This window comes from Lottia gigantea, assembly GCF_000327385.1.
Source record: "Lottia gigantea unplaced genomic scaffold LOTGIsca_106, whole genome shotgun sequence".
Taxonomy (NCBI): domain Eukaryota; kingdom Metazoa; phylum Mollusca; class Gastropoda; family Lottiidae; genus Lottia; species Lottia gigantea.
In genome coordinates, this window is record NW_008706902.1 from 235919 (window position 1) to 246761 (window position 10843).

Below are 10843 nucleotides of genomic sequence, written 5' to 3' on the forward strand. Positions count from 1 at the left end.
ATAAATTTCAATCGTTACATTCAGATGACACATGCTGTGATGATATTCAGAACGACAGTATGATGACAGACTCGGTGAATGAACATGTGAATTCCCCAATAACTCTGGAAGAAATTAAATCGGCAGTTAGTGCTCTCAAATACAAGAAAGCATGTGGCTGTGATAGCATCCCATCTGAAGTTCTTAAAAACGACAATGCATCATCTCTGCTACATGCGTTGTGCACAGCATGCTTTGAACGAGGTATCGTACCCGATCAATGGAATCAAAGTATAATTCACCCAATACTCAAACCAGGTAGCTCTGATAAATTTGAAACTTCGAACTATAGGGGCATTTCACTGATTTCGGTTCCCAGCAAAGTGTATTGTCACGCGTTAAATAGTAGAATGACAAAATGACTAGAAAATAAGTCCATATTATCTGATTTCCAAAATGGGTTCCGCAAAAACAAAAGCTGTTCAGATTATATATTTTCGCTTTTCAACATCATAAACGACCGAAAATACAGCAGGAAGTCTACATTCGTGCGTTACGTTGATTTCAGAAACGCATTTGATAGTATCAAAAGACCAATGCTATGGAATAAGCTAATAAACATAGGGTTAACAGGGAAAATGCTAACAGCGATTAAATCATTATATCATAATACAACTAGTGCGGTAAGAGTAAATGATGAACTAACCCCGTGGTTCCAAGTTGGCTCTGGTGTGAAACAAGGCTGTCTTTTATCCATAACATTATTTTCGATCTACATCAACGACCTAATCGAGGAATTGAATAAACTAAATTGTGGTGTCAAAATAGGGATTTAACCATATCTTCACTTGTTTATGCAGATGACTTAGCTCTTATAGCACCGGACGAAAGATCTATGGACAAAATGTTGAATGTACTAATATATGGTGTGATAAGTGGAAAATGTTTTTAAATGCACAAAAAACAAAGGTCGTTCACTATCGAAACCCCTCGATTACCCAATCTCGACATAAATTTGCATGTAGTGATACCAATATTGACTTTACAGATTCATATAGATATTTGAGACTGTGGATAGACCAACATCTGAATATGAAGAAAGCAACAACAGAATTGGCTAAATCAGCAAGCCGTGCCCTTGGTGCCTTATGTACGAAGTATAAACTCTGTGGAGAAATGTCCTATAACGTTTATGTGAAACTATACAAGTGTTTAGTCGATCCAATACTTTCCTATTGTGCAGGTGTATGGGGGACCAAGTCTTTCTCATGTATTAACAATGTTCAAAACAAGGCGATAAAATTTTTTCTTGGAGTGGGTAAATTCACGTCGAATACTGCCACAAGGGGGGATTTGGGCTGGACGGGAGAACAAGATTGCGCTGGCGAAGCTGAGTCATAGATCGTCGTTGTGTTGAGTCAAGAGTGAGTAAGAGTTGAAAAGCTGCTTTCACACACAGCAGTACTAGAACCGAATGTGGCAACGCTTGCAGCCAGTGCATATAATTTAGGGAAAGCCAATTTCTGCTCGTATAGTTTTGAAGAACAAGATTGGAGTCATGCTTTTCTGTCTTGGCAACGTTATCTTGGAGAAATTGTTTTGACACCTCAATTGTTATGCTTCTCGAGGCCCTTTCCAGTATCACCTACAGCATGCTTCCAATCTGTGTAGCCTTCAGTGATGAATTTTTATGCACCCGCAGTTGTATTGGGAAACACCCGACATGGAAATCAAAAAGGGGCGTCCCTTGACACTGAATACTTCAGCCATGGAAATCGATCATACCAGCTGTTACTAAAATGGCGCCCAGACTTCGCTGGAAATTTTATTCTCGGTTGCTTTGGAACGTCTTCTTTTCCAATGTCACCTTGTACTCCTGTCTTTTCAGAGCATCTTGGTACTGCATCCGTTGTGTTGTCCGCTGTGGTTTTGATACCAGTGTCAGTCCCAGTAGTGTCGGAACCATCAAGCAATTTGTCTTTTTTGATCAAATATTTATCCATTTTTCCTACGTTTGGTTGTTTGATTCATATGAATACAATTTAGGATAATATATGTCTATTAGTTAGTATTTATAATCAACCAATCAAATCTTTTGAATTTTGGGACGGGACAGATTACAATCCAGTATCAGACCAATAATTTTGTTACCAATGACGCTTTACTGCAGCCTTTTTATGATTTTCAACGAACTCAATTGTATCAAATTATCTATTCTAATGTAATTAAATTTAAAAAGCTATGAATAAACAGAAAGATATTTAAAAACAGTTCTAGGCCTACAGATAGGAATACTTAGTATTTTGTTGAACCATTTCGCATAACGCAGCCCTGAAAGCCATAACCTTATTTTTCGTTACGTATAAACAAAAGATAGCAGCTGACTGGTTCAATTACTCCACCATAAAATGCCTGACCAGAATGACCACTGTTTGCTAATCACTCAGACTCAGTTACCTGCCGCTCCTATTGACTCAGGAAAAAGAAAAGGTGTATTTTAAAAAAGTGACCGGTACATTTTTCTAAGATATATTTTTAAATAGATATAATAGCATACTTAAGAAATATTTTCAGGTATAATTTACGGCGTTTTTGATAATGAAATTTTTTACAGTATGAACGGTTTCGGAGTTATTGCCCCTGGCTTAGTAAAAAGTGTCATATTTGGCTTATAGGCACTATAGAGACTACATCTTTTTATCCGATCTTAATGAAACTTGGTATGTATGTATATATTGATTAGATCTTGGTCAAATTCGAAATTGGTAATAATCTGATAAATGGTTTCAGAGTTATTGACTTTGACCTTTAAAAACTCGTTAAATTTGGCTTGTAAAGTTTTTACAGGTAATAATCGGACAGTTTCAGAGGCATTGCCCTTGTGTGTACGTCGATAAGACCATGTTCATGATTGAATTTGATGAACTGTTTTTGAGGTTTTCCTTGACTTATAAATATTTTGATATTATTTGAAAATTCATAATTAAGCCACTTAAAACTTTATTATTTCTGACAGCTTGTAGTGTGCGTTTGTTACCTTGCCTGGCAAGCTATCTGTTTACATTTAAATAAAGTCATTTAAAATTTGGTTTGAGATGAAAAGATTTCTAATTATAGGAATTAACTCCCAAAACATGTGAAAATGGCATAATTCTATCCGTGTACCCCACATTGGAGCCCGTAGACCTTTTGACCCTCAACTGGTATTTTCCATTCCCTCTTCACTGGGGTTTTGTCTCGCACTTAAAATATAGATTGGGTGTAATGGGACGTTATTACGTAGTATAATGTTCATGTATGAAGAGATCAAGTGCTACTGTTTTACATTTCAACGTCTTATTATTTATGTATCTGATTCGTGACACACTTTATAAACTAAATTATTATTATTGACGGACCGACAGACAGGGACGTCGGCAATATACATCCACATTTGGGCGTATAAAAAATATCACTGGCCAGAGGAATTCCTTTAAAAAGATGAATTTTTGGATTCCTGGAGTGGGAACGTCCACTGGACTTGACCAACATGTTCTCTTAAAGGCCTGTGTCTACATACACATTTTCATGGGCGTTTTCAAACGCTGAGAAACTCTATATATCAGGACTGTGCAACCTACGGCCCATGATTTCGTGCGACCCGCGCTACATGTGAAATTTTAAGGAAATGCAGCCCGCGAACAAATGCTTCGATTGCTCTTGTCACTGTCCGTGTGGCCCGCATTTTGTTTTGCCTATTCTGATATCGAAACCCGTTATATCCGCGCTGTTATATCAAAGTATGATGTCAAAATGAATCTTACCAATAAAATCATAAACAAGGTCTGGCCTCGTGTGAAACAGTGATTTTACGTCAAATATGTCTGTTATATGCAATGCACATTGAAATACGTTATTGAATAAACGACTTGAAACAATTGCATATTTCTCATTGTTAATTAAATGCTTCATTGATGGTTGGTTACGTGGCCCACGGCCTACTCGCATCCCCCAAATGTGGCCCGCCGTTACGGAAAGGATGCATAGGCCTGCTATATACCATTTCAATAGGTCCATATAGGCTCTTAATACGCTTATAACCTCCAAAGGGGGATGAGATCATAATCAAAATGTCACATGAGCATATTTATAAAAAATTTATCTTAATTTGACAATAATTGCCCCACCAAGTAGTGATATTCGTCAAAAGAGATTTCTTTTTCAGGTTGACGCCGTTTATTGTAGATATAAAGACTTCAATGTCACTGTCTGATGTCCGTTCATGTGCACATAGTACAACGCGGCGTATTATTCTGTCATCTGACGCGTTTTACGCGGCATTGAAACGCTCATGAAAACGCGTGCGTATTCACAAGCCTTTAATCGTAAAACTCGTCTAAAACATTCTATGGAAGAAGCTATTTCCGGCAACTCTCATCTACAAACTTGGTCAATTGAGTCGACCATCAGTGAGCTAGACTTTCTATTTGAATAGGCTTTCTGGAGTTCTACTGTGATATTGATCAATTCCTCAGAATTTAAATGAAAAACCTAATATCCCTAGGTTTAAATGAAACATTGAAACACTGCATCGCTTGTGGGTTCAATATAAAAATAGCTAGTCAACTGTATTAAATTAGCCCGTCAGTCATTGTGATAACCATGTTCCGAGGACGTACGTGCCTATAGTTGCTAAACGCCATTTACAGAGTTAATCCAATAGCTCAACTGGTAAAGTTCAACTATTAGCAAAGTTTTGCAAAAAATGGAATTTTACCGTAATTGTAGGGCCTATTTTTATATATCTGTTTTTGTAGGTAATTTAGATTGGGATGTCAGGCTTTCAATTACTATAGTAATAATAACTATTATATTAAAAATCATTTATTACATTTACACATAGGATAGTATAATATCATCTTATATCTATCAAAACTATTTCACAGCTTTAGACTTCAGTAATTTATTTCAACTATATTTATACTCTCAATTATACTACTTCTAAAGAAATAATTACTCCATATGACCACAGAAAGAAAACTGCCATAGTATCAAGCAAGTTAAACACAATCTGATATTTATGAAAATCACTATATATAAAGACAGTCAAGCAATATTTACGCATATTATGAGCAGAATATAATAGTTATAGGTAGTAAGTTTTAACTCCTAAGGTACACAATGGGTGAGGTCAAATGTTGAGTTACCAGTGAGTCGAGTTAACTCTGGGTTAACTGCTGGTTAACCCCGAGACGCGGTCATCTCGTAGTTAACTCAGGGTTAACTCAGACTTACCTCTGGGCTTTCCCATTTCTAGTTACGTTTTTCACACGTGTTTTTTCGCGCGATTTTGCAAACTTTGTGCTTCTTCATGGCCTGGGTGCTGCTCGCTGGACGTCGATCATAATTCTCGCCCCTCTCTTCCGCACCGACTACTTGAATAAATGGCACAAAAATCATCTCGAAATCTTAACTTGACTTTTTCAACTTAACTCGGGATTTGAACTGCACTTCAAGCTAACCCCTTAGGTATTAACACCAACTGGAATTCACGTTGATTGTGGGATCCGAGAGTTGTTCATCCAGGTTGTATCGAGTACAGATATCATTTGCTGCTGAATTCTATGATTGACACATTCATGAAGCCATTCCTCTGCTCGAATTTTGGCGTGAGAAAAACGGTAGGTTAGGTAAGGTTAACTCAACTCAAAAATAGACTCAATCCTGAATTTTGGGGTTAACCCCGGGTTGAACCCGTGGTTTAACTAAATCAAAAACGGGAGGTCAAATCTCAGGTTGAAATGGGGATTGAGTAAATTAACTGGGGTTAATTCAATCCTAACTCAACATTTGACCTCACCCAATGTATACCTAGCTTTCAATAGTTTAATTACTATCTAGTTTACCCAAAAAAAAAAAAACCAAATAGTTGATATTTTGATTTGATTTGCACAAATATATTGCCAGACTACATTTTTGTCTCACATTATATGAATAACTATGTCAAGCTGAGAGTACAGTTTCAGATTCCCTGTAACAAATACATGTATACTCATTATCAACTCAGTAAAGGGACATAACTCTAAATAATTTTCTCAATCATTCAATATAAATGTTATTTTAGCTATCTATATGAATTTCTGTTATACACAAACACAACAATGATTAATGATATTGAACTCAATAGTCATCAATTTGAAAACAGTTTATTTTCAGCTTCAAATTGTGTTTAGTTCAAATTCTGCTTCTCAAAAAATCTAATATAATTGAAGAGTTGATTTGAATAGTGAGAGATCAGAGAATCATTATTTTTACAACAAACTATTTTAAGATTTGATGAGGAGCTTAACACAAGTCTCAACTCAAAAGTTCAATCTAAAACACACACATAATTCATGATGATTCAAATTTTCCCAGTAAATCTCCATCTCGGAATAAATAATATTCCTGAAATACAAAAATAAAGGTTTAAAAAAACAATGTTCATTGCTGATTAATATACATGGAGACATAAATCTGTGTTCAACAGATCACAGTAATATTTGTGTTCAGAAATTCTTAAAAGAGAAATAAAGGCTCATCATTGCTATATTTATATTTTAATGTCCTAAGATGTTGGCTTAAAAAAAATTTCAGAACCTAAAGGACATGAAAAGCAGTCATATGTTGTCCTGTTCTTGCCACCATTTCAGGTTAATCCACTTCAGTCCTCTGACCTTCATAAATTATAAGTTAGTCTGCTACTTACACTATCTTCAATTGTAACTTTGGTTCCACCATATTCTGGAAGTAAAACTTTATCTCCAACTTTCACACTGACTGGTTTGACTTGACCATTCTATACAAAATTAAATACTGAATAATGCATCGGATGATTAGACCCAAAGACTCTCAGAAAATTCAAGTGAAAATGACCCTTTTTCGGACTGAAAATTTCCTTTTGTGTAATTGTTTACAAATAATAAATTTTCCAGTGGTTAACATTTTCATCAACCCAAAGACAATCTTAGACTCTCAGTAATATTTGTAGTTGATATTTCAATACATAAGGAGATTGCCAAAGTTCAATTCAGTTCATATTGTATAGTCAGACAGTAGTGAAATGGCTTATTGCTGTCCAAGCAATAGGTTATGGTTTGAATCCTACTCAAAAGGTAAAATTAAATCCGATTCCATGACCATTACTTCAAAGTGTTAATTCTAAATCTCATTAAAGTTACCAAACCTTAATACAATAAAATTATCCTTACATCTTTAACTGCTCCTGGTCCAACTGCCATTACGGTAGCTTCCACAACTTTTCCTTGGGCTTTCTCAGGGATCATAATACCGCCTTTAGTCTTGACTTCTGGTACAAATCTCTCCACCAAAACACGATCAAATAATGGGAAAAATCTCTTGAATGCTTGTGCCTACAAATTAAAAATATAGAAAGTATGATACTGGTATAGAATGTGGAAATCTGATATTTAAATAATTATTACACTACAATTCATAAAATATAACTAGGGTTCTTGAGTCTTCATAAAGGTAATAAAGATAGTATTTTAGCTATATATACTCTTTAGCACAACGCTGAATAATATTGAGTATGAGTTATTGCCCTAGTTCTTCAAAACGTGTTCAATCTTTAGCTCTTGGTAACTCTAGAAGGCAAATATTCAACCTTCAGGACTGAATAATAAAACAAAGTTTTGTCAAAATCCAGAAAGAATCATGCTTTTTAGTGTTTAAGAGCTAAATTTGAAAGCGGTTTCAAGAACAAGGACAATAACTCATAATAAATATTTTTCAATTCTTCTGATTTTCAAGAGGGTTCATCCTTGGTTGATAACAAACACTCATGCCAAGTTTCGTCAAAATCCATCAAGAATTGTGCCTTGTAAAGTTTTTACAAACTAAAATTTTAACGCGTTTTCAAGAACAAGGGCAATAACTCATACTAAATATTTTTCAATTTTTCTCATTTTCGATAGGGTTTATCCTTGGGTGATTACAAACACTCACACCAATTGTAAAATCCACCAAGAATTGTGCCTTCTAGAGTGTTTACAAGCTAAAATTGAACGCGTTTTCAAGAACAAGGGCAATAACTCATACTGATATTTTTCAATTTTTCTGATTTTCAATACGGTTTATCCCTGGGCGATTACGAACAATCATACCAAGTTTCATCAAAATCCGTCATGAATTGCACCTTCTAGAGCGTTTCAAGAACAAGGGCAATAACTCATAGTAAATATTTTTCGATTCGTCTGATTTTCAATAGGGTTTATCCTTGGGTGATTACAAACAACCATACCAAGTTTCCCGCGCTGAAGATTGAATATTTGCCTTCTAGAGTTTTCACGAGCTAAAGAATTGAACACGTTTTCAAGAACAAGGGAAATAACTCATACTCAATATTATTCAGTATCGCTCTAAAGAGTTCAAAAGTGTATGACTGAAGGTTGAATATATCATACTGGTGATGTTACCTTTCCTGGCAAGCTATCTTGTATTACGTAATTCATATACCCACATGTCCGAAAGACCTCCACGCGCACTACTCTTTTTGAAATCCCCACTATACCTCTAAAAATCAACAATGTAACTCAATCTTCATGCACTTTCGACAATTTAAGATAAATACTAAAAAAGAAGCCCAGAATTTTAGAGAATTGTAACTAAAATCGCAAAAAATACCAACCATTTTGATAACTTTTTTAAACTGGAGTCTGAACTGGATTTATCTTCTTTACTTGCATCAGCCAATTTAACCTTTACCCACGTGCTGTATTATACTCACTGCGCACACTCCATGACCTAGATATCAGGGACAAGTTGTTGTTTTATATTTTATCATATATTTTAAATCAAAGTTAAAACAATGAAATTCTGCAAAATTTCTTCAAATGATAAGATTTTGCAATAAAAATGCTAATTTAAAACCAAACCATAAACAAAAGAGCCTGAAATAGATCTTTGATCAAAATTAAGTCGACTTCGTAAAAGGTTCAATAACAGCTCCCGCCGGCCATCGAACAGTCCAGAAAGACTCGCTGCAATCAGAAAGGTGATACCAATTCTCATAATTAGGCTCAGAAAAGCTGAAGAATTAATTGACAACTATTTAGATTAAGCGTTAAAAGGTAAATATTTCAGGAATTGGCAATCGAACCCAATTGCATGTGATCTAAGGATCTCGTAGACCTTTTGGTTTGGTCATTTGAAGTTCTTTATTTTCACCCACGTGGGTTTAGATGATATGCGTACAGTTCCCTTGACCCGTACTTACAATGATAGGCACGAAACCCGTCCACTATTTGCAGAACTTAATGTTATCGTATATTGAACCGAATAGAGTGCATCCAATTACATTGCAATTATTTGAAAGTTATGTAATCAAATGTACACATAATACAGGTGTATTAATAGTAATTTATCTTATATACTTTCAATATAATCTAATACCAGAACGGCTTTGCAACAAAATTGAATCTTTTCATTAAATTAGTTAAATTCATCACAAATTAGAGATTAGGTGGTTGAAAGATAACAAAGTGAGGTAAAACCAGTTCTCATGTAAAGTGTGAGAAAAGAAAGACTATGTGGCGGTACCTCCTTTCATACACCTTAATTAATCTTTTAATTACAATAATTTACAGTTATCAACTTTTTTAATTATTTAGGTAATTGTCATCTTTTAATGATTGTCATTAATTAAATTAATAGTACAGTCAAATAACCTAATTTCGTGGAAACCTATTATTCGTGGATTTTCGGAAATGATTTCATTATAATCCCGAGCGGTAATCGGAATTCCAAGTGTCGTCTGCTAGAATATAATCCAACGAATGAAGTCACGTGATCAACTAGCCGATTCCGTGTCAGCAGAAAATTTCTATGGAATACAAAGTGGACCATATTCTTATGTTGTTTCAGTGACTTTTAGCAATAAATCAGGCTACGTATCATATTTTGTCAGTCACTATTTTTTTTTAAAATTTCTTTGACGAAATTCGGTGTTGAATCCTTATATCCACGAAAATAGGTTACACCACTGTAATATAAGTTATTTTATAAATACGCCCACATGAAATGGGGGGCATATATTGCCGTCACCCATGTCCGTCCGTCCGTCCACAATTGCTCGTTAACACTATACAAGACACAATTCTTGACGAATTTTGACAAAACTTGGTATGAGTGTTTGTAATCACCCAAGGATGAACCCTATTGAAAATCAGAAGAATCGAAAAATATTTAATGTAAGTTATTGCCCTTGTTCTTGAAAACGCGTTCAATTTTTAGCTCGTTAACACTCTAGAAGGGACAATTCTTGACGGATTTTAACGAAACTTGGTGTGAGTGTTCGTAATCACTCAAGGATGAACTCTATTGAAAATCAGAAGAATCGGAAAATATTTAGTATGAGTTATTGCCCTTGTTCTTGAAAACGCGTTCAATTTTTAGCTCGTAAACACTCTAGAAGACAGAATTCTTGATGGATTTTGACGAAACTTGATGTGAATGTTCCTAATCACCCAATGATGAACCCTATTGAAAATCAGAAGAATTTAAAAATATTTAGTATGAGTTATTGCCCTTTGTTCTTGAAAAGGCTTTCAAATTTAGCTCTTAAACACTAAAAGGCATGATTCTTACTGGATTTTGACAAAACTTGGTTTTATTATTCATTCCCGCGCTGAAGATTGAATATTTGCCTTCTAGAGTTTTCACGAGCTAAAATTGAACACGTTTTCAAGAACAAGGGAAATAACTCATACTCCATATTATTCAGTATCGCTCTAAAGAGTTCAAAAGAAGTGTATGACTGAAGGTTGAATATTTCATACTGGTGATTGTTACTTTACTGCTAAATATTTTTATTCAAAATCAAAAC

General features: G+C 34.9%; 2 protein-coding genes across 2 annotated transcripts in view; one reads left to right on the forward strand and one right to left on the reverse strand.

Moving 5' to 3' along the window:
• Positions 1-6351: 6351 nt before the first annotated feature.
• LOTGIDRAFT_136451 (hypothetical protein) lies at positions 6352-7367 on the reverse strand (the record flags this gene model as incomplete). The annotated part of the gene is made up of 3 exons (XM_009046752.1): positions 6352-6405; positions 6707-6796; positions 7209-7367. Coding segments are annotated over 3 exons (303 nt in total), but the record flags the coding sequence as incomplete, so codon positions are not given.
• Positions 7368-8391: 1024 nt separating this feature from the next.
• The window catches only part of LOTGIDRAFT_237408 (hypothetical protein), a 21088-nt gene continuing 18636 nt past the window's right edge, over positions 8392-10843 (forward strand). The window contains exon 1 of the mRNA XM_009046753.1: positions 8392-9089. The gene's annotated coding sequence lies outside the window, so the exon portion shown is untranslated. The remainder of the gene's footprint in view (positions 9090-10843) is intronic.